The following is a 22747-nucleotide window of genomic DNA, read 5'->3' as shown; positions in this document are numbered from 1 at the left end:
GCGTGCGATGCGCTGCAACGCCACGACGAACAGGCGAAATAAAAATCTGGGGTGTTATCCGTACAGCTACTGGCAGAGAGTGCCTGGGAGAGAGAGAGAGACGCTGCCGGCACGCGAACGCTGCCATCCGTATGCACGATGCAGGGAGGACGGCACAGTCACTCTACAGATACATGCTAGATTAAAAATAAGGGGTGTCAGAGTGTCACTGTGACTGTCGAGGCCTCGGATTCGGAGGCGGTGAGGGATGAGCAAAGGTATTTAGCGCTGCTCGGCTCTGCGGGATGGGTGAGGTGAGGTGAGGAGCGGGAACAAATCAGCGGCGGGTGCGGGGAGGACGGGGCGGGAGGTGCCTTTGACTTCTCGTTGGAGGATTTGCGATGTGACGGCGTTGTGTGGCTAAGCTTAACCTGTAGGTGAGGTTAAAGATGAGTTTGTCTACCCGAGGCACCATGGGGTGTGTTGGTTGCCCAAGATGCCTACGTTAGGTAGGAGCTGAGTATGGCTCTTGGGACTCTTGACATTTAAGAGTGAACATCGGCTGCACAGTACTCCGTCGACACGAAGCAAAGTCTTCCAACTTGCAAGTCAAGTGCATGACTAAGTTGGAGAATGATGACGGAAGGGTGATAGCAGGTCGTTGGCCGTCAGTGACGATTTAGAAAAGGTCATGGAAGGGCGGTGGATAAGAACGTGGGACGGGGCTGTCGGGCTGCGGGCTGCGGGTGTGCCACGATGGGCTGTGATATCTGGCGATTGCGCGATATGCCCTGGCTCCATCTAGAGTGATCATTTGGATACTACGTACCTGGGGGGCCGGGGCGGTATTGCGGTGAAGGCCTCATTATGTGTGTGTGTGTGTGTGTGTGTGTGTGTGTTGTATTCATAGGTACGGAGTACGGTTGATTAGATAGGGGAATTTCTTAGAAACAACCCCCAAGATCCCAAGACCTCGTGCCGGAGGGAACGCCGGGTATTGGCCGGGAGTCACCATCCGTGCAGACCCCGGGGGGGGGGGGAGTCAAGGCGTCTTGGAAGGGGGAAAGGGGGGCCCGGCCAGCCAACATACTACAAGGGGTTTGGTCGTGGTGGTGCTACTGCTGGGGAGCAGCTGGGCGTGGGATGGATGATGATGAAAGCTTGTTTTTGTATTGCCCCCTTTTGGGCGCGTTGGCAATGTTTGGCCGTGCCGTTGATTAAGGTACACTTGATGTAGGGGATGTGTTTGTAATTGCTAGCGGTGAGGCGTAAGCAGCAGATAACCCTTTGGCTCAAATGCAACGACCCGGCAGGCCTTTGATCGTCTCATGTGCTGTTAGTCAACATTCAGCTGGTGTTGACAGGTCTCTCGCGCTGGACGGGCCCGGCGGGTACCTGACGGGCGGCCGGGATCGACAGACGGTCTGTTTGTATTTTCTGAGCGCCTGAGTGACCGGTCGTTCAAGTCGCCGTGGCCTCCGTGTCTGTTGTCAGAACTCAGGACAGCTTTCTTTTTGAGCAGTGCGATACTCCGTAAAAAAGGGGAAATAATGGGGAGAGCGTGGCTGGCTATGCGACTATGGAGTCAACAACGACGATGTTGCTTGATTTGGACGGAAGTGAGGTCCAGATCCGGCCGGGACTTGGGCGGGGGATACTGGAATAGAAATCCAGGATACCAGAAGGGGGCCCAGCGCGGTGTTTGCGAATTCGCAGTACGTAAGATGGGAGAAGCTTGTCGATGTTTCCTCCGAGATCCATTTTGTGCCATGGCCAAAGTTGCATGCTGCAGTTATTTTGGTGGAGCAGGAAGGCATCTCGGGTCCAGCGTGTCGTATTACGGCAGGCAATTGGCGATTGGAATTACGATGAGAATGCTCCGTACCCAGGTATCCTGGGTATTGCTGCTCGACTGGTTCCATTGGGTGTTCAGGGCGTCAGGTCAGAAAGGGAGGTGGCAGGGCTGGCGGGCGGAGAGAAGGGGTAAGGTAGGAGGGCAGGAGGAGAGGGAGATACGTACCTTATCTTATCCGATAAGACATCAGAACCGAAGAACGTGCCAGGGGGGCGGAAGTGTCGAAAAGTCGAGGTTCCAGGTTCCCCTGCCGGGCTTCAAGTGGCCCCTGCTCGCCAAATCTCTTATCAGCGGCATCGCGTATCAGAGGGACCAATGAGAGGACGGCATAGGCACACCCTCTCCTCCCGACGATGCGGATGGGTCGTCTGTCTTTCCGCCGCGTGTCAGTTCCAGTGGTCCCCCGTCTTTTGCAAGCGCTCTCTCTATTATTTCTTTTCATTTTGCGTTTTTCTATGCAGATGCTCCGACTCGAGGCTGTTGCCAACTTGCTTGAATGTGCTGCGAGTGCGAGCTGTCAGGTCAGTCTCTATTGAGGCGAAGTGGTAGCACGGTCGCAGGCTGAGGAAGCATCCAAGCCTTTCAAGGTCTCAGGCACAAGGCAGAGAGAGAGAGAGAGAGAGATGCTGGAGGAAGTATGCTATATTCGTTGGGCAGCCATCCATCCCATCGGGAAATGTTGGAGCCTTCATACTCCCCAAGCTGGGAGCTCGGGAAAAGCAAGGACCGGGGCTCGTGAGGTTGCGGTTGGAGAGGAGCGCAATTTAGGTCCATGTCGAGGTGAAGCTCCAGCCCCCAGGACCTCGGCGCGAGGGACGAGAGAGAGAGAGAAACAGGAAGAGAGAGATGAGAGCGAGCAGGATCGCAATGAGGCTGTGCTTGGTTCGGTTGGGCCCGCCGACTAGGAACTGGGACTTTCCGACTTGCAACGATGGCACGAGCAGAAATCCAGATTCGGGGGGTAGCCTGGCACAACCTGGGAGGCACGGAGGACCCTTGGATTTCTTGGCCCACGGGTGACGGGTGTTGCTGTTGCGGGAGCTGTGAGTGGCTGCTACCTTTGCCTTGCGGTGCTTTGCTTGCTCATGGGCGTTGGTGGCTAGCGCGGGCTTCTGTCATGTCATGTTTCGGGTGGCTCCTCATCTTTTTTTGCCATGCCGCCACACGAGATGCAGTGAGACATTCAGTCAAGATGAGATCCATGATGGTTACTAGCTGTACAGGTAGACCTGCTAGAGATTTTGGTGAAAGACTGAAGAGTTGATGAGTGTAGAGAGATGAGACTTGGGTTTGGCTGAGAATCACTCACTGCTCACTCGATTCTCACTGAGACTTGGAGTGAATCTCAGAGTGAAGCTCACATGCCTGTGAACGACAACTCACGCGCGGATCCAAGACACGCGGGGAACCACGGCCGTGGCATCGCGACTGAGCGTGCATGCTGCCAGCTGCGCTGTAATGAAAATGGAGCATTTCGCTGCACGGCACAAAAGGTTGAACCCGTCAGCCACCGTGAGTGACGAGCGACAAACGGTTTGGAGTCTGGGGAGTAACAGTCTGCAGTCTGGAGTGAGGAGTGATGCATCTGTGCAGTGTGCCGTCATTCGGGGAGCTGCTGCACATCAATAGGTGGTAAGGTCCTCTCAATGCTTTCTCATCCACTCATCCATGAATCGACTTTACCCAGCTGAGCCTTTTGGCGGCCATCTTTTTGCCATCTACCTCATCCGTCTCCACCAGACCGCCAATCTCATCCAGGGTCCCCTCTGAACATCTCACTCACTTCTTCGCCCTGAGTGTCCTTTCATCAGGTCACCTCAAGTAAGAGAACTGTTTCCCGTCTCATACATCTCGAGTACAGAGTAAACACACACACACACACACACACACACCACACGAACAACGCACGTTCTTGACCTGATATCATCATCTACACTCGTATCCAACTATCTTAGGTGAAGCAAGGCACCCATTCTAAGCAACAACAGCATCCACTCTACCAAGTAGCCCGAGTTCCAGGCCCAGTCCATCGGCCACTGCGTCTCCAGCGCTCTCTCCACCAGCCCGCTGCCCCCTCTATCATCCCTCTAAGGTCCCGCTGCCTGAGCCTTGAGCGCTGTTTCCTGCCTTTTCACCCAGTTTCCCCCTCCACCTGCCTGTCGCCTGCCACCCACCGCCGCCGCCGTCGCGCCCAATCCTCCCGCCGTCCTTCTTTTCCCATTCTTCCCCCCCATCGCCCATTCTGCCAACCCGCGCCAGCTTCTCCCCCAATTCATCCTTCATCCACCATCCATCCACACACTCCCATCCAACCCGCTCTCCTCCGACTCTTTTTCTCTCTTCCTCCTTCCTCCCCCCCAGTCTGCTTTTCTGTTCTGGCCTTGTCTCGTCCTTCCTCTAGACTGGACGTTTATTCAACAAGGGGGGCTTCTTTCGACGACTTCCTCTTCCTTTGATCTCGCCGCCCCCCTCTACCGGTACCTTGATTGTTTCTTGGTACTCGACATCGCAGACGCTCTGCGAAACAGAACAGAAACAGATTCTCGAGTCGCCCCGTCGGACGAGACCTCTGACCGCCTTCCTCCTTCCCCTCCTCCGCCTCAATACTTCTACTCCGCCAAAAGGTCGCCATCGCCGCCTCCTTCGACATCACCCAACCTTCTCTGTCAGGCCTAACGCGTCTTGTTGTGAACCTTCTGCCCGTCGATCCGATCCGACTAGAACTTGCCTTACGGTCTCCCTTCGCACTCGACACCTCGTTGCTCGTTGCTATCTCCGACGAACACTTCCTGCGACCGCAGCACCAATACACCGTTGCCTCTTCATCGCGTCGACCCTCCCGCCTCTCTACCCCAATACTTAGTATCTAGACCCATCGCCTGTCGACAGGCCCTTCCGCCTCTTCGTTGGACGACTTAGGTGAGTTCATTCTGTCTCGCCTCGTGCCTCCACGATTATCCACCTTCCTGCCTTCCCCTACAACCCATGTCGCTCTTCACTTGACCCGTCCTGGCAACCAGATGCGCACCTGTGACGTCGTTCGTGCCTGCGCGCGATGTACAAGCCTGCCATCAGCTCTACACCCAAGGCTGCTGCCGTTACAATCAAGACGTTGGGCTGTGTTCTCGGCATGCTTGTCTACGTCGTCGTTCCCCTGCTGGTGGATTATGGCCGTTCGTTTGCCATCGGCTAGCCCTTCCTATGCCCTGATTTGCATGTGCCAAACTTCAGCCTTGCTTGCCCAACATCCGCTGCCCAAATGCACTCTCCTTCTCCTTCCTCACGATCATGGCCCTCGCCTCACGTCGCTGCCCTCGCACAAGCTCTCAAGTCAGGGTGAGGTTCGAAGCATCGGCCTTGTTCGGCATTCGTTCTCTCGGGCGGGAATCTTGGGCGCCAATGTCATCACGCGGCAACCGTTGCTGCCCCAATACTACTTTCGTCTCCTCTCCACGCAAACCACAAAATGTAACTTGGACTTGTTGCTGACATATCGTTCCTGCAGTTGCCAGTTCCAACCATCCTAATTCTAATTCAGTCTTGCTGGAATAATACGATGCTATGGCAGCTGTAATCGGTGACTACGTCTCTGATCCCCCCCGTTTTCATAACATGATTGCCAACCCGGGCATCCAACACCAACACTCGCACGATTCCCATTACCGATCCTCGAGTCGGTCAAGAGACGTCCCTACCCACCACACGCCCGCGAGCCCGAGATACCAACATTCTACGAGTACCCCGCCTACGCGTCAAAAGCGCCCCGAACAGGACTCGGCCGAGAAGCCCGCGCCCCCTAGCGCAGGTGCATCTCGCTTCCCCTCGCCTCCATCATCTTCGTCGCCAACAGGTGCCAGGCCCCAGCATGCTGACAGCCCCGCATACATGGCAACCGATTCTCGCGACGCCGGCCATGCTGGTTCCGTAGTTGCCTCCGAACAGGCTCACCATGCCCCTGGCCAGGAGCCGCAACAACAGCAACCTTCACCTGCGTCCGATGGAAATGGTGTTGCCGGCGCCACAAACTCATACCCTCTCTCCGATACCTCATCTCCCGTACAGCAACCGCAAGGCCAGACAATTCACATTCGCGACCTAGCCCATATCCAGAGTCTCGCTAAGGCCGACCTACTGTCGGGTAATGGGCCGGGGATACTGAACGATCCGCCACTGCAGGCGATGAAGTACGAGATCAGTGCCATGCCCATCGGCGACATCATTGAAATGGTTGCTGCTCTTCTTACCAAGATCACCACCACCAACGACTTGCAGCATGATGCCATGCAGCGCAACGTCGCGCATCAGCAGCAGGCGAGCCAGAACAACGAGTCAGGCAACGGCTCGCAAATGAGCCCGTTGAGCACGTCCGTGCTTGCTTTCCATGGCAAGAACATCCCGGCCATAACAATTCTGAGCTACTTGTCCCGCATTCACAAATACTGCCCGACCACCTACGAGGTCTTTTTGAGTTTGCTAGTCTACTTTGACCGCATGACGGAGCGAGTCAATGAAATGGTGGTCAAGCACGAGGAGGCGCGGAGGGTGTCCACTTCGGCGCCAACTCCAAGGGCACAGCCGGCCGACGTCGAAATGCGTGACGAAGACGACGAAACCGACTCGGATCTCGCCGATGACGACGATGCGGACGAACAGAACACCAAGGCTAGCGAGAGTACCGGTAGCATTGTGCCTCAGCCGACACCTCCTGGCGCACCCCCGGCTACGTACTTTGTCGTCGACAGCTTCAATATCCATAGACTGGTCATTGCGGGCGTGACTTGCGCGAGCAAGTTCTTCTCGGACGTCTTCTACACCAACTCCAGATACGCCAAGGTATGTAACTCGTCGAAGTTGACCGGTTTGTCTTGCCCAGTGCTGATCCTCATTTCTTAGGTCGGTGGTCTTCCGTTAGCCGAACTCAACCATCTCGAGCTTCAGTTCCTACTATTGAACGATTTCCGCCTGGCGGTTCCCGTCGAGGATCTCGAGGCGTACGCGACCATGCTGGTCGAGTTCTACGCGCGGGAGGTGGTCGCACAGCGATCACGGCCTGCTGCTGTGACCGGTGGTGATTCCTAAGCAGATTTGCAATATTGCAATACTATGAGATTGATACCCTTAACTACGCGAGATTGGGGTTAAAGTGGTCTACTATTGCTTGCTGGTACCTTTAATACTAGCATCGCATTTTAGTAGAATCGACTTTTATACGTTTGGCTCATTGGCACCTCGAAGCTCGGGAGGGATGTTGGACATCTACTCATCGAATCGGGCACCAGAGGCTCGGAGCAGATTACAATTCTGAGGCGAACGGCATACACCGTTTCGATGCAGGGCGTGTTTGGTACGACGTCGAACGACCATTGGACCGACGACGAAGGAGAATGGATCAGCTTTTTCCTTGAAATACCCGAATAGAACGGGTCTGTGATGGAGTTTTCGCGGGCGGTATTCTGTTACAACTTCTGGTGGAGCGCATGTGAAGGCGACTTCATACGTTGATCTTATTACGAGTGGTGGATTTCGCGCGCGAGCTGTACATGGGCAACCAGACAGACGAAAGACGGAAGAGACGAATCCTTTGATGGACGGGTAGGGGTTGGACTAGGCTACACTACACGCTACGTTACGTTCTAGACTTTGCGCGGGCATACTTGGGACAAGGCGTTTGGTGTTCCGAGACTGACATAGATGGCGAGCATAATGAAATGTCCAGAGTACGAGAAATTGAATTGGAAGCCGGCCAGATTGCAGTCTTGAATCGCAATGAGCATGTGACAGTGGAGGTGACTGACTCTTGCCAGAGGTCCGTGATAGGAAGGGGTATGAAGTCAACAAATGGCAGCCTCATCTCTCAACCACAGTTATCATCAGGCCCCCATGAAGATCCCATACCTGAAGATGTGCCGGGAGCTCACTACAAAGCTCTGGCTTCAAATCGTGGGCATCATACACTGAATCACCATGCTTCTAGTGGACTGAGTGTATTGTCTGCGCCGTGTGATACCGAAGCGTTTGTGCCACAGCAAGGAGATAAGAGGCCGACTGAACAAGGCCGGGCAGGTTGGGCGAGGGCATGTCCAGATGGGCTGAGTTAAGAATGCAGTGAAACTTGGCAGTGAAGAAAGATATAGCATGAAGGGGGCTAAAATCGCAGTGCTAAGTCATCTGCGGCCTCCTCCTAGGTGCTGGAACGCCCGCGCCGATTTCGTACAGGGCCCGCTGCGCAAATAGTGAGACCAACTCACCATGTTCACATTGACACGTCCCGTTTCGATTCTGCGTTGTGTTCAGCACTATTGTTTGCGGCAAGCTTCACGAGTCTGGGCAAAGGAGGTGTTACTGAGTTGCGAGTCTGCAATTGTCGATCTTGAACGTGAAGCTGTTTTGTGTAAGGCAAGAAGCACCTCGGTAATCTAGTGCTTGAGAAATATTTTAGTCGCTGGATCTATAAGTGCGGCTGGAGCTGAGGTTTCAATTTATCACAAGTTCCTTTGCCCCTTGGCTCTCTGCTGGTAGGAGATGTAGCCTCTAGAGCGGTTAAAATTGCAGTGCTTCATGCAGGATGTCCAAGAGAATGTCACAACTTATATTTTTGAGGTAGACAACTTAATTGACTCAAGACCAGAATGTAACGGAGCGCGGTAAGAGATATGTAGCTCCGTTGAGGGCATTCCCTAGGAAGAAAGAGAGGTTATGAACCATAGGCATCAACCTGGCCCTGCCGAAATGGACCTTTCCCGAAACTCGCTCAACTGGAAGAGGTAAAAGATCTTGAAACCCAAAGCCACTGATCCTCTAACACCATTGCCCAGCATGAACCCGAACGCCATGTCCCCTCTTCCTTCGTCTACTCCGTCACTTCCGGCATGTGGCAGACAACCTCGACATTATTCCCAGACGGATCAATCACAAACGCGCCGTAGTAGTTGGGATGATACTGCGGCCGCAACCCAGGCGCCCCATTATCTTTTCCTCCCGCCGCAAGAGCAGCCTTGTGGAACTCGTCAATCACTTTCCGGTCTATTTAACATAAGTATCTCATTAGCTACCTTTCGCCAAAGCCAAAGCCCCCCCCCCCCTCATGGTGAAGTACTTACTATCCGCCTTAAAGCCAATGTGGAGCGGGATATTCGCCTTGTCGACCTGGTGACACGCGATCCAGAAATCGGGGCGCTGGACGCCGAGGCCGCAAGCGTACTCGTTCGGCTCGATGAACTTTTTGAAGCCGATGGGGGCCAGGGCGGCGAGGTACCAGTCTACCGTCTCCTTGTAGATTGAGGCGGGGACGTAGAGGCCGATGTGGTCGATGGACATCTTGGAATGTGATGGGCAAGTACGGGATGTGTGTTTTAAGGTGATGCAGAGACAATATTGTCGGATTTGTATGTTAAGATTGGATATTGAAGCTGGTGATAGTGGAGAAGAGGAGGATGAGGGGAGGGGAGGTTGGCGGGGTATTTTGTAGACAATGGCTTCCTGGTCTACACGTTATCGCGTGGACTAGTTCACGGGTATTGGAAAGTTCCGTCTTGGAATGGCGGCGCGAAGGAGGCGCGAGTACACGTGCAAGGAGGGGGAATCGGGGGCCAGCCATCACCGCAAGCAGCGGTCGGGTCTAGAGAAGCACAGGAGTTACACCAGAGCCGTGCCGGTCTGACTCAGATGGGGGCTGTTAATGCCAAGTAACTACGGTAGTTGTTTCTTGGGTAAGGCGTGTGAGAGTGTTGACTATCATTGAACTTTCAGATCATGTCTGTCAGCAATGTTGCCTGTGCAGGATGGACTTTGGGAAGCTGTTCTGAGATAAAGGTAGATAGATACCTTGACACGGGAGGTCCCCGCCCGGAGCTATCGGCGGGCTGAAGGCACCAAGTGGGGCCGCGTAGGCAGCAGCTGCGCCGGGCGGATGTTTCTTGCTTCCCTGCATGGTGGATCGTGCGGGGGGGAGATAAGTTTGAACGAATAACGAGATGAAGAGAGACCAGAAAGTTTTCACGGGTGCCTACTGCGAATTTGGTGTCTTTATGTGAATCAAGGGTCCGACGAATACGAGACTCTCAGGGGCTGATGTCACATTCACCGCTCCTTTGCATCACTCGCCGGCCGGCCGGTCTACGGTACATGTGAGTACCGTTCATCCGGCTGAGACTTCGGACAATGTCTGTCCTGAATACAGGTCGCCGTTAACCTGGAAATCTCTTTTTCATCGAGTTCCCCCAATATTGATACAGAGTGCCATGCAGTAGCTACATGGCCATTCACATCACTCTCAAATCTTTGCCAAGATGCTGCTGTTGATGCGGAACCTGACCATGGCGACAAGCCCAGCCGCTGCCAATGACAGCGAGCCAGCGTAGAACATGGCTGGACGGTACGCTTGAAGACCTCCCTCGGCACCGCCGTAGGCTTCCAAAAGATATCCGGCAATCGGCGAGCCCTACGTCGACATTATCAGTACACCGTACTTTTCGAAGATAATTCAGTATTGAGATCGTGGAACTCACCATGAGATAGCCACCAGCCCATCCAGTCACAATCATGCTCATAGCGACAGAGACCCTCGCAGATCCAAACGTGTTCCCAACGACCGTAGGCATAGTCGAGAAGAACCCACCGTTCGAGACACCGTTGATGATGACAAAGGCAACCATGGGCCCGAGCGACGTCGAGACGGGCCAGATGGCCAGGATACTGACTGCGGAGAGGAACAGCGAGACGAAGAGCACGTTGAGCGCGCCAAAGGCGTCGCAAAAGGCACCGCAGCAGATACGGCCGATGGCGGAAGAGAAATTGAACCCTGCTACCAGGCCGGCGCCCGTGGAGGAGGAGAGGCCGATGGATTTGGAGTAGAGCGGGAGGAAGAAGGGCGGGACGAAGAGGGGGAAGGTCCCGACTGCGCCGGCTAGGAAGACTAGGACGAAGGTGAGGGACTTGAAGAGGCGCCTGCATTTATGTGTCAGTCGCTGATGTAGGCTACGTCTTGGAGAACATGGCGAGAATGGGAAAAGGGGGTTTCTTACCACTCAACGAAACCAGTGTTACGAACGGGAACGCGCTCTTTAATGAGCCATGCTGCCGGGAGTCCCGTGGCCAAGGTGACGAGGGCGAGGACGCGGTAGGCCCACGCAGAACCCAGGTGGTTGAGAAGGGCGTCGAGGGCAAAGCTGTTTACCGCGCCGCCGAGACCACCGCCGGCAAAGACGATGCCATTGGCGAGGCCGCGCTTGCGGCTGAAATACTGTGCCGGGACCACAGAGACGATCTGGAGGATCTCGTCAGTAACAAAGTTCGAAGCATTTGGCTAGTTTGAGGAGCTCAGCTCACCGTGAAACATAAACTTATCCATCGTTAGCATGTAGACTCAGAAAGAAGCTCGACGAACGGAGAACTAACCTCATTCCCAACCCCATGATAACACCACTCGTAGCAAACATGGCTCCCACATTCTTGACTGCAAAACTACTCAGCAACTCACTAACCCCCAATAGCGAAATTCCGAGTAATCCCGTCTTCCTAGGCCCGATCCGCCTCATGACGCGCGAGTTGACGATTGCGAGCGCCGAGATGAGCGCCGCGGCCAGGGACCCGACAAATGAGAGCACGGCGGGGGTGCCGAGGCCATCTTCGATGAGGGCGCCCTGGATGACGCCCCACGAGTACGAGGTGCCGATGATCCACCAAGCGACGACGAAGCAGCCGCCTACCACGACCCAGCCGTAGCCGCCTTCGGGGACGGTGGAGTCTGCTTCGCGGGAGGCTTGGAGGATTGGGTCGGTAGTATCGTCGACGTTTTGGGATGCCGATGTAAAGGGGGATGGCTTTTGGGATATATTGGCGGGGAGGGGATGAAGTTCTGTGCCCGAGGTGGAGGCTGAGGCTGATGCCGTTGCTGTTGTTGTGGTGGTTGACATGGTGGCGAGTATTGGCGCTTGAGTTATCCTGTGGCCAATTTGAAGAATTGACAGTCTGGTCTTCCCGACTGATCATGCTCTTCTTAAAACAAAACCAAATGATGGCCCAAAAAGTTGCATTAGGGTCAGAGGCGAAAAGCAAAGTCAGCAATGGATGTCAAAAGTCAACCTGCCCCACCAACGCCCAACGCGCCCTTCCGTTGACAGGCTCCGTTTCAATTAGCTTCCGGCTCGGCGGGAGAGTGCCGGACGCCGAGTAAATTGACCGTGGGCCCGCCAAGGTCCGTTGAACTGTGTTTCCCATCTTCCGGGGTGCCGGGACTTGAGCACGGGTTTAGTCCACGGAGCCAAGATGTCGTTAGCATTCAACACCACACTAGTGTCGTGATGGATGCATGCAGCTTGGGACATGTGCTTGTGGGGACAGTTATCGATACCGAGCTCAGGGACCGAAATGCAAATGTACCGCTAGCCCTCTTTTCTAGAAGTGTTTCTTAACTTCGGAAAAAACGCCTATCCGATTGATTAATGTCTTGATACAATAGCCTCCGCGATACCCCCCACTACCTATCTGTATTCGTACGGATATACATGATCCAGAAAGCTTGTCTATGAGATCGCCATCCTGCGGGGAAAGATGGCGAGGGCGGGGTTCTTCAGGTTCATCGCCAATTAAAGTTAAATGACGTTGCATCAGCCCAAAAAAGCAGCCCCATTCCGCTCGGAAATCGGCTAGCGAGGGCTCGGAGGACCCCTGCCAACCGCCAGGACAGGAGCGGGAGCTAGGAAACTGTAACTTGCGCCGGCCAGTCTGGTTGCGAGTCCTATTGGAGTTGTGAGAAGAACGCAGTGGGAAGTATCAATGGGCTCTCATGTGTTTCGTACGTTTGTTGAGTTTTATCATGAAAGAATGATGGTTGATCAAGCGGGGAAGGTCTTGGCCTGACAATTCTCCTCAATTGCTACCTTTAGGACTACCTTGATATCAGTGGTGGTGGGTGTAATTCAAATGCACGTTGACGTGGTATCACACAGAAATTCTCAAAACATGGCCTTGAGCGTGAGAATCGACATGTCGATACAGAATCTATGGAAAGTCTAATCCACAAAGGGCGGTTGTGAGACAAAATATGCCGGTGGGATGAAGGAATTTGAATCGGGCAAGAATGAGTTAAACCGACAGCATCAATTACATGGAGTGAACTCTAGCGCATCTGAAGTGAGATCTTCCCCAGAATCTGAGGGCGGATGAGATGGGATGACGGAACCTTAAGTCAGTGACAGGATCCGTATGTGCCTTAGGGTTGGACGTGATCTCATGTTGAGCGTCTCATCCTTTGAATGAATTGAGCGAATGCTGATTGGATTGAATTGGAGGACGGCCGTTTTGCGGTGTCATCCGGTTTGTGACGGAATTTGGAAGCGAGATTGAAGGGAAGGTACCTGCCCTGGTCTGGTTGGGAGGAATACGGAGTACGGAGTACGTATGAGATACGGGTATGCTAAACCGAGCAAGTCCCATTCCGTCTTGGCATTCGGCAGGCGCGCTTGCCAGTCACGATGTTTTGCCTCCCTCGCGAACAGTTTGCAGCAAGAGGGGTATTTCGTACCTTCTCAAGTTGTGCGTGGGCTCTTGCCGTAAAGCCGCAGTGACGTACCATATCACGAGATTCTTGGGGCATTGGATGAAGCAAGGGAAGGTTCGATATTATTGAGGGAGGCACGAAAGGAAGAAAGGGCGGGAAAGGTAAGGGCGACTGAAAATACACGGAAGTTGCTGCCGGCGGCTCTTGGCAGCTGGAATTAGGTGTGTTAGTCAGCCAGAAGTCGTCGTAATGCTTTCCCAAATTTTTCTCCAGGTGTGGATCCCCTCGGACCCTCCTCCTCCTCCATTGTCCCAGTCACCACCCGCGCCTTGCCCGCGTCTCCGCTGGCCTCGCCTTTCCTCTTCCCGCCCCAAAGACCCCCAAGACCAACGAGTCCCCGACTCGCTTTCGCCCCAAGGACCCAAGACCCAAGACTTTCTTGTTTCCCCCCCATTCCCGACTTACTCGGACACACACTCACCCCTCCAAGCGACAAGACTTGCAACGTCCCGCCGCGCGTTCGACTCTTTTTTCTCTTTCTCTTGTGCTCGTTCTCGTCTTGATCACGCCGGCCCCGGATTCAGTCTCACCTTTAACCTAATCTCAACTTATTCTACCTGAGATTAGGTAGTCTGTCTATCTGTCTGTCAGATCTCCCTTTCCGGTCCGAACCTTGTTTTGCGCACTTCGCCCTTCCTGGAACTACACCCACGAAGTACACGCTCTACACGCTTCACTTCACCTACACCAACTATGGCTGCCTCTTCTTCTTCCCAGCAATCCAAGGTCCTCATCCTCGATGGTGGCCTCGGCACTTCTTTGGAAGACAAATATGGCATCAAGTTCGAGTCAGCTACCACGCCTCTCTGGTCTACCCATCTTCTCGTCGATGGTCAGGACACCCTGCTCGCCTGCCAGAAAGACTTTGGAGATGTACCCGTTGACATCATCCTCACTGCCACCTACCAGTTATCCATCCACGGCTTTGCCAACACCCGCACTACCCAGTTTCCCAACGGTATCGACAAAGCCAACATTGGCAACTTCATCCAGGACGCCATTTGCATCGCCGATGAGGCGGGACGTTCCCAAGGAAGCAAGACAGCTCTCAGCATCGGTCCCTATGGAGCTTGCATGATCCCTGGCCAAGAGTACAGCGGCGCTTATGACGCCGACCACGATACTCTCGAGAAGCTCCGTGACTGGCATGCCGAGCGGCTCCAGCTGTTGCAATCTGCCGGTGCCTTTTCTCCCCCCGTCAGCTATGTCGCCATTGAGACCATCCCGCGCACAGATGAGATCAAGGCCGTGAGGCAGGCCCTGGATAAGACCAAAGTCTTAGCCTCTGAGTCCCCCATTCCTTTCTGGATTGCGACGCTTTTCCCGAGAGAGGACGGCCTGCTGCCGGATGGATCTTCCATCATGGAGGCTGTGACGGCTATGCTCAGCCGTGACGTTGCGACGAGCCATCCCTGGGGTATAGGCATCAACTGCACCAAGGTGTGGAAGTTGGAGTCTCTCATTCAGAGCTACGAATCCGCTGTCAAGAAACTCATCCAGGAGGGCGCCGTCGACGCCGCTCCGGCCCTTGTTCTTTACCCGGATGGCACCAACGGCGAAGTCTACAACACGACAACCCAAAAGTGGGAGCTTCCCCAAGGATCACAACACCCTACCACTTCATGGGAAGCCCAACTCTCACACGTGGTCGCTAATGCCGAATCTCGAGGATTGTGGAAACAGATTGTTGTGGGTGGATGCTGCAAGGCAAGCCACGCTGACATTGCTCGGCTCCGAACTGCAGTAGAAGGCCTATCTCGGTAGAGAAAAACAGTACCAACATTTCTTGACCGGCTTCCACCTCCGACTCCGGCTCCGTCCTCGGCGTTCGGCACCGTGCTGAACTTTTCTCTCCCGGCCCTCCGAGGTCGACCACCGCCGGCCTGGTTGTACCATGCACTATGCACCTTGCACCATGCTCCAAAGCAAAAAAAAGACGCCTCCCAAAAGAAAGCCCTCTATCCGGTGGTATCGCTGCCCAATGCAAAAGAGGGAGTCTCCCCTCTAGTGGCCAGTACGGCCAAAGCAAAAGAAAAACAAAAAGAAAAGGCATTTCATGTCATCGTTCCAAGTTGTCTTTTTTCCATCATTTCTTCCAACCTTGTCTTGTCGTTATCGCTTGGGCTTTCCAGTCGTCGAAGCGCTTCTGTCTCTTTTGCTGTTCCTTCTCGTTCCAAGCCGCGATCGGCTGGATGGGTAGCCTGGCGAGCATCTCGTCCAGGTCGAAATGGCGTCTGAGTTCGCCGTTGACGCGGATTTGGATGGTCCCGATACCTTCGTACAGGGCGGCGCCGAAGTCGGCCCAATCACGATACATGGACAGGAGACCTCCAATCTGGCAGCACATGAAGAAAGCCAGCTTCTCGGCCGGAATGAGATGCTCCTTGCCTTGCGGCGGACGGGGCCAAGTGATCCCTCGGCTCTCTCGCTTTTCCGCGTCCATGACCATGGTGGTGAACCTTTCAAACATGTCATGGGCGGGCGGCCGCGGCGCACCGCCGGAGACGAGCCGATCATGCTTCTGGCCAGGCGGCGGTGGCAGAACGTCGAGCACGAGGTTCTTGATGGTGAATTTTGCTGGGTCGGCGACGATACTACTGAAGGCGGTCGGGCCATACTGCAGATAACCAGACAGCATGGCGTAGAAATTCCAGACGATGAAGGGTGGACCGCCGCTACCGCCTCGAAACTGTTCCTCGTTTTTCCAGTCCGGATTGACATCGGAGGGGGGGTCGAAAATTCGAAATTGGACTCGGACGCTGTCGGCATGGCGGGTCGCTCTTGGCACCGCGAGCCAAGTCGGCCACAAGCCACATTCTTTGACATACATTACATCGAGACGGCAATGCGTCCCCCTGGTCGCGAGCAGCGCCTTGGCTTCGGCGTGTATCTGTCGATTGACGAGGAAGATGTTGGTGTTGGGGGAGCCGGAGGGCGGGGAGCGAACCTTCTTCTCAACCCAAATGTCGTGGCCATCGAAAAAACCTTTGCCCTTGTACTCGCGCCTCTTGCGGTCCTGGCTGACTGAGGGATTGGGCGGCGGTTGGCGGTCGGGAAGGAAGATGCATTCGCCGAGGATCAAGTCGCGGATCTCCCGCGGGATGCTGAGCAAACCGACGACCATGTTTGCTGTTGTGGTGTTGTGCGATTTTGACGTTTGCTGCAGAAAAGGGAAATTTGCCTATACAAACGCAACCGCACAACTGGAGAGACGAACAGACACTTTGGGTGAGAGTGTCGCACAGAGAGGGGGTGGGCAGTGGGCAGTGGTGGTGGGCAGGGAACGGGACTAATCGACAGAAATTCGACGGGGTCGGGTGGCAACGGCGGGCAGCAAATGGAAGCAGACGGGATGCAGTCGCAGGAGGAGTCTTGACGGTCAAGGAGGACTGGCTGCTGCTAGTACAAAGGTATAGTACAAAGGTACAGTGACCCTGACTGACCTACTGACTACCAGGTATCACCTGCAGCAGGGCAGCCAAAAAGAAGTTGGTCGAGTCGTGGAGGGCGAAAATTTACTCGAAAAAGGCACCACAGAAAAGTCGGGGTTCGAGGTCGAGTGAGGCGCAGCACGCAGCTCGCAGCGGCAGCGGAGTCGGCCCTTTGACCAACGACGTCATTCGGCTGTGCGAAGGCGGGCCAAGAGGAGGAGAAAAAAAGAGGAAGATGGGGAGAATTTCGAGAGGGCCGACCGACGAGAGACCAAAAAAGCCGGAAACCGAATCAACGAAAAGGACGCGATGAAAGGCAAAAAGTAATGGGGAATTTTCGGATAGACACGACGGGAGACGGTGGACGGGAGACGGGAGGATGGATGATGGGGGGTGGGCCGGGTATTGTGCGTGTGCGTGTGGTGTCGGTGTCGTGCACGAGGCCATCTACCAGTTCCCAGGAATCATCTGGGAGAGGGGATCGGATAAATGGCTGCCATGCGATGCGTGTTGTAGTAAGTTGCAGCGCCACAGGACTGACTAACTGTGTAGTGCAGGGGAATTCTGTGGTCTTTCTTCCTGTATTTGAGTTTTTGGATGCTGCTTCGTGCTGCTTCTTTCGCGTTGAAAAGTCGATGGCGAAGAGGGCGAGGTTGCGTATGCGCGAGTGCGTGTGCGCGGTGCTTGTGCTTGATTCAGCTTGGGTTATTTGGTTCAAAGAGCTGCTGTAAGTAAGGTAAAGTAGGTCAATTCGGTCTGGAGCGAGCCGAGCTGACCATATTGGAGAATTGTCAATGGATGATGGTTGCTACGCCTCACTCGAGCCCATGTCCATGCGACTGACTGACTGATGAACTGTCTAATTTCAAGTATTAACTACCTGCTACAAAGCAAAGCAGCAAGAGAAGAGAGCATTGACCGACGGGCCAGACGTAAAGAGCTGTGGCCCGTGGCGCGGAACCAGAGTCTTCGGTAGCCTCCCCGTTAGCTCCCCGAGACACACACAGACAGAAACAGGAACAAAAGAAATTTTTGAAAATAAAAATAAATAAAAATCATACACCAGTACCAGTACCAGTCCAGTCCAGTCAGTCTTCAGTGAGTGAGTGATCAGTGGCCAGTCATCAAAGGAGAGACTGGGAGCGGAGCGAGTGCGTGCGGGCGTTTCTGCGGTGTGTGGTGGTCAAATGCAGTGCAGTGCCGTACCTGTTACCCCATATCCTCTCTCCATCCGGAAGAGAGGGGGGAGGCCCATGACTGGATGGGGGGAATCGGGGATCCATTACGGTGCTGCTGATGCAGAAAACAGCGGCCGGACTGACTAAGAACAAGAAAGAAAGAGAAAGATGGCCAGGCTTAAGCCAGCTTCTCTACTGTGGAAGCTGCTGCGCCTCGGGGTTTGTTATATAGCACTGCCTGTGAGTACGTAAGTGTACTTGATGTATGTCTGCTTTAGTACGGCGTTCTACATCTGTCACCGAATGTCTGCGTATGTAGGCGCATGTCTTGACCGGTTTGGGTGTTGTTGATCGCTCATTCTCGTGGCTGGGTTTGCTGGGCATCGGCATCCAGGATTCTTGTGCTGTCCTCTCGGGTCCGTCCCCCCCTCATTCACTCACGCGAGCTGCCGAGGGTCTTGCTCAGGGTTCTCTTGCCAGGCCCTGCTGCTGTTTCCTCTGGGTGCCCGGGCTCTATGCATTTCTGATGGGGGATCCCCTACTGAGTAGTACGCACAGAATGGAGAAAGGAGCCCCCGGGATCGGTAGCTGGTTGCTGAAGGGGGTTTAGTAAGAGGGATTTTGTGTCCGGGGCATGTGCTTCGTGCCGCCGCTGCTGGGCTCGTGGAGACCCTCCATCAGTCAAACCAACGGGCGCAGGCGGCGACGATGAAGAGAACTGGGATGAGCCATGGTTGAGAAGCTGGAGGCCGCCTACGGACTGGGTCTACCGGCTTTGAAGTTTTCATACACGCACTATCTTGCAGTGAAGACCTGTTTTGGAGGGGCGCGCGTGATGGGATCGACACTACCTTAGTCCAGCGGGTTTTTCTCTCACTCACTCACTCACGCTCTTACACCTCACTGTGGGGGTTTCCTAGTCTGACTCTAATGGATATGCCGTTCATTGTGGTCAACGTCAAACGAAGCCAAATTAACAGCGCAGAACTTCATCCAAAATTAAGCGCGGCCCGGGAGGGTGCAACATGAGTCCTCCATGCTCCGTACGCAGTAGTCAGTACACCGTAGCTGAATTCTTTTCCCTTCTTTCCAGGGTTTCGGCGCCGACCTGTATACACACCTAGGCAGTAGAGTGAGAGAGCAACGGGGCAGGCCTGGATTTGGCTCGACAGGATTTTTTGTCTGCCCAGTGCAGTTATTACAGTGAAGAACGGGCACAGCCCCAGGCCCTAGAGTCGGCACTCGCTGGCGCATACACAGTAGAGCAAGCGGTGATTTGTATTGAGTGGTCGATCGCCGGGCAAAGGCCACATTTGGATGCTCTTGGGCGGGCGTTTTGGATCTCTCTCGTTTTCGCCTTCCATTGAATGACTGAGGTGCAAAGGCAGCAAGCATCGTCTTGGTCGATTTACGAAGGCGAGGAAATCGCAGGCGAGTGGCAGTGTAAGTACGTACAGACTGGTTTGCCATCTAGACATGCAATTCAGTGAAGTACGCAGTACGTGCCTGTTTCGCTCTTCAAATCGCGGCCCGAGGCTTGCTTCTGGTAGAAAGAACAATAGTAGAAGCAAATACTGAACTAAACAACAAAGGAGACGGCACATGAAATGGTAGGTAGGCGGCAAGCCAGGCCGATGTGACGAGCGGCAGACTAATAGAATACCGAAGAAGCGGGATGGGCTTGTTTGACGATGCGGCATCACCGCTTCTTCACTGTGTTATGGCGCAAGTACAAGCATCGACGGATCATGGGAAAGACGGGCTGGAGGGATCAGCAACGGCAACGGCAATGTGTGGCGGCCGCCTTGGACACCTCACTAAGTTAGATTGGCTCTGCTTCTCCAAATTACTTCCCCAAAAGTCGGTAAATGCCGACTTCACAGTTCTTGAAAATATAATATTGAAGACCGGCATGGGCGCCGGCGAAAGGGCCGGGTTGCTTTTGGAGGGTGGTTCCGGGGCTGTGGAGTCGCACAAAGATGAGTTCGTGAAGAGTAAATGAGTATCCGTAATCCCTCAGGTATCCGCATCCCAGAGTGAACAGAAAAAGGCGCACAACGAAGATGACGAGAGAAAAACAAAGGATAGCTAGCTTGAGCTGGACTGGAGCTGGCTCCTGAATACTCTCCGATTGGGCAAATGACGCGGCGCGGGATGTTGAACCTGAGCAGACAAAATTTGGGGGGTGAGGACTGGATTCAGCATGCGTCTCGTCTTAGCTCCCCCAACTTCTTGTGTAACGACAGACGGACAGCTCTGTGTCGCATTGGAATGTTGCGATCATGGATGGCACTTTGACAGCAGCAGAGACGAAAGAGGACGCAGCTCTCTGGATGTGGGCATCCCGGATGCGGGCACCGCTAACTGCTTGCAGCAAACCGAGACATAGCACTCTTTTCTCCACACCTCACAACTCACATTGCATTGCAGCGGCGGTCAGCTCCTGTGCTGTGTGCCTGTTCGGCCGGTCCCCCGTGGTGGGTGGTGTTGCTGGTGATGGGAATGGTGTTGTTGGAGAAACGGTGAAAGAAGAGGCATGTCGAGCACTTGCACCAGAAGGGAACTGATGGATTGTGGCAGTGCCAGCGCCAGCAAGCTCTTGAGTCTTCCCCTCCTCCATATCATTCTCCTCTTTCCTCGCTGTTCTACTGTCATGCAGCGGCATTACAGCAGTGTCTCTTGCATGTTCCCATGTAGAACCTGTAAGCCAGCGGCGACACGCCGACAATCATCAGGAATGGAAACTGTTGGCGGGCACTACTTACCTTTGTTCATTCACTGCCTTCAATTTTACCGAGATACTTACTTACTTACTCTCCCGACTGGGCAGCAAAGCTGGATTCAAGCTACACGGTAAGCTAGCTGAGAGGATCTCGAATGGACGGATGGATCGATGGGTCGGCCAGTGGGATGAGTGCAAAGGTTAAGATGCAGGGCTGTAGAGGAGGGGGGAGACGGTAACGGGTTCTGCGGACAAGGGAAGGGAGGGGCGTGAACGTGGACTGAAGAGGGGGTAAGGGAACATTTGAAGGGTAAGGGGAGCTTTTCTGTGTGTCTCAGCGAGTCTTGTTATGGACTCCTTAGGTACTCATGGCTCTGGGACTCGGGAGAGATGATGGAGGCCGAGGGAGGGAGGACCAGAAGTGTCAAGAGACAAGAACAGAAACAAGACCAAGATCAGAGGATGGATCATGGACCAGGACGCACATGGGCGCGGGAGCCCTCTTCCTCCTCCTCCTCCTCCACACATCCTCTCCACAACCCGCACCCAAGCCAAGCCGAGTAATAAGTGGTCAGCATCGCCAACCTGGTCAACCATCTCTGGTCAGTGGTAGGTATCCATACCTACTCCGTCTCCGTAGTGTAACTGTCTATAGTACGGATTCAGGAAGGGCTAGGTAAATACACCAAAGGGCAAAGGGCCAAGGGACCAAGGACCCAAGACAAGGTAGAGGACGGGTATCGAGCGTAGTGCCGCGGGCATGGGGCAGGATGCGCCAAAACCTTGATTGGTTGTCACTGGCAAAGTCCTTTGAGAGCCTCTCTTGCGCCAAGAGATACTTGGATATCCAACTCTCAAGACTTCACCAACGTGTAATTTCGCATCAACGCCTCCAACCCTTTCTATGAGCGATTTATCACCCTCAATACTTGCACCCTTTTCCTCCTTCATTAACCTTTTCAACCAGGCCCGCTGTTTACCTGCCATAGCCGTGCCTTGTCTCTCTTCTTTCAGTCTGCTGCTCCCATTTTTATTTTTATTTTGTTTTTCCTTTTCCCGTTCTAAACGCCCTCCCCCTCCCCCCTAGCCAGACAACCAACCACCCCCCGTCCACCCCATCATCGTCTCCTCCAAAGCGCAACCGAGCCTCCTCCTGGCGGTACTCTTCTCCCCCTTGGTCCTTGGTGCGGCCGCACGCAACGTTGTTTCTGTGACACGCCTCTCGCTCTTGATTTGGACACCTCTCTTCCTTCTCGCCGGCCCTGCTCATTTCAAAACAGCCCGGCCTGGCTTAGCCGCGCCGAAGCAAAAAAAGTCTTGCGCATGAGGCATGAGATTCCCGTGTTCCCGTAGGCTTTCAGACTTGTCGGCCACAGTACGCTCGGCACGTTGGATTCCCAGTGCCATTTCACCGCCTCCTGGCGCCGTAGATACAACCCGCCGTCCAACCTCCATCCTTCTTCGCACGTCGCCCGTCGGCTCTGCTCGTCGAGTCGTCGTCTAGTGTTCCGTAAGGGTAGTTGCTGATGTTGCCTTTAACGTTCAGGTCTTGGCCTTGGGGCCATGTTCCTGTTTGTCATTGCTCACCACATTCGTGCTCGTCTCGTCGCCCATACCTTGTCTTGTCTTGTCTCTTGTATCGTCTGGGCTGCCTGAACTGGGGAACGCGACTTGTGAACTTGCACCCCCATTCCCTCTCCTCCTTCTCTTGACTATACGCCCTGCCCATCCCATCCCATCCAACCGACTCCTCGGGAGTCAGAAAAAAAAAGCCGCTCGCTTGGTGTTTCCCGTGTCTCCCCTCCTCCCTTTCCTGCGACCAAAACAGGCTCTTATTGTGCTCCTCTTACTTGACACCATCCCAAGTCGATCCAAGTCAAGCAAAGCGTCGAGTCCCAGCCCATGCCATGTGATGGAATAAATGCGGATGCCGCAATCTCCGCAATGGCGGTGCGGCGTGTACGGTACCGTACCTTTTGGGAGAGGCTTATTGTCTCTCGTAAACATTTGCATACACAAATG

At 54.4% G+C, this 22747-nt stretch overlaps 7 protein-coding genes across 7 annotated transcripts; 4 read left to right on the top strand and 3 right to left on the bottom strand.

The window, feature by feature from the left end:
• The first annotated feature begins 2115 nt into the window (after positions 1-2115).
• On the top strand, positions 2116-2826 carry BDZ83DRAFT_609710 (uncharacterized protein). Its single transcript, XM_060507544.1, has 2 exons — positions 2116-2355; positions 2413-2826. Exons 1-2 carry the CDS (start codon positions 2188-2190, stop codon positions 2737-2739), a joined length of 495 nt encoding a protein of 164 aa, XP_060368314.1. The 5' UTR covers positions 2116-2187; the 3' UTR covers positions 2740-2826.
• Positions 2827-5395: 2569 nt separating this feature from the next.
• Positions 5396-6913, top strand: BDZ83DRAFT_717151 (cyclin; the record flags this gene model as incomplete). The annotated part of the gene is made up of 2 exons (XM_060511914.1): positions 5396-6667; positions 6728-6913. 2 exons carry the CDS (start codon positions 5396-5398, stop codon positions 6911-6913), a joined length of 1458 nt encoding a protein of 485 aa, XP_060368313.1.
• Positions 6914-8684: 1771 nt separating this feature from the next.
• BDZ83DRAFT_648827 (glyoxalase/bleomycin resistance protein/dioxygenase) lies at positions 8685-9151 on the bottom strand (the record flags this gene model as incomplete). Its single annotated transcript, XM_060510226.1, has 2 exons — positions 8685-8857; positions 8935-9151. The coding sequence occupies 2 exons, from the start codon at positions 9149-9151 to the stop codon at positions 8685-8687; spliced, it is 390 nt and encodes a 129-aa protein (XP_060368312.1).
• Positions 9152-9817: 666 nt separating this feature from the next.
• BDZ83DRAFT_789790 (major facilitator superfamily transporter) lies at positions 9818-12218 on the bottom strand. Its single transcript, XM_060515699.1, has 5 exons — positions 11231-12218; positions 11162-11174; positions 10858-11099; positions 10342-10780; positions 9818-10274 (listed from the first exon to the last, which is right to left on the bottom strand). The coding sequence occupies exons 1-5, from the start codon at positions 11746-11748 to the stop codon at positions 10107-10109; spliced, it is 1380 nt and encodes a 459-aa protein (XP_060368311.1). The 5' UTR covers positions 11749-12218; the 3' UTR covers positions 9818-10106.
• Positions 12219-14087: 1869 nt separating this feature from the next.
• BDZ83DRAFT_570952 (homocysteine S-methyltransferase) lies at positions 14088-15158 on the top strand (the record flags this gene model as incomplete). The annotated part of the gene is made up of 1 exon (XM_060504359.1): positions 14088-15158. The coding sequence occupies one exon, from the start codon at positions 14088-14090 to the stop codon at positions 15156-15158; it is 1071 nt and encodes a 356-aa protein (XP_060368310.1).
• A 322-nt stretch (positions 15159-15480) lies between these two features.
• On the bottom strand, positions 15481-16518 carry BDZ83DRAFT_570784 (uncharacterized protein; the record flags this gene model as incomplete). The annotated part of the gene is made up of 1 exon (XM_060504337.1): positions 15481-16518. The coding sequence occupies one exon, from the start codon at positions 16516-16518 to the stop codon at positions 15481-15483; it is 1038 nt and encodes a 345-aa protein (XP_060368309.1).
• Positions 16519-20486: 3968 nt separating this feature from the next.
• BDZ83DRAFT_137920 (uncharacterized protein) lies at positions 20487-20977 on the top strand. Its single transcript, XM_060501261.1, has one exon. It carries the CDS (start codon positions 20540-20542, stop codon positions 20858-20860), a length of 321 nt encoding a protein of 106 aa, XP_060368308.1. The 5' UTR covers positions 20487-20539; the 3' UTR covers positions 20861-20977.
• Positions 20978-22747: the final 1770 nt, after the last annotated feature.

This window comes from Colletotrichum acutatum (assembly GCF_030867785.1).
Source record: "Colletotrichum acutatum strain CBS 112980 chromosome Unknown BDZ83scaffold_18, whole genome shotgun sequence".
Lineage (NCBI taxonomy): Eukaryota > Fungi > Ascomycota > Sordariomycetes > Glomerellales > Glomerellaceae > Colletotrichum > Colletotrichum acutatum.
The sequence above is the reverse complement of the archived record's forward strand: the minus strand, read 5'-3'. Positions and strand labels throughout refer to the sequence as shown.

Excerpts from the sequence above, each read along its gene's own strand:
- BDZ83DRAFT_137920 (XM_060501261.1), top strand. The coding sequence starts at position 20,540 with ATGTCGAGCACTTGCACCAGAAGGGAACTGATGGATTGTGGCAGTGCC.
- BDZ83DRAFT_789790 (XM_060515699.1), bottom strand. The coding sequence starts at position 11,748 with ATGTCAACCACCACAACAACAGCAACGGCATCAGCCTCAGCCTCCACC. Across the intron at positions 10,781-10,857 it reads AACACTGGTTTCGTTGAGTG|GCGCCTCTTCAAGTCCCTCA; the intron begins GTAAGAAACCCC and ends ACATAAATGCAG. Across the intron at positions 10,275-10,341 it reads GGGCTGGTGGCTATCTCATG|GGCTCGCCGATTGCCGGATA; the intron begins GTGAGTTCCACG and ends ATGTCGACGTAG.
- BDZ83DRAFT_609710 (XM_060507544.1), top strand. The coding sequence starts at position 2,188 with ATGCGGATGGGTCGTCTGTCTTTCCGCCGCGTGTCAGTTCCAGTGGTC. Across the intron at positions 2,356-2,412 it reads CTGCGAGTGCGAGCTGTCAG|CCTTTCAAGGTCTCAGGCAC; the intron begins GTCAGTCTCTAT and ends GAAGCATCCAAG.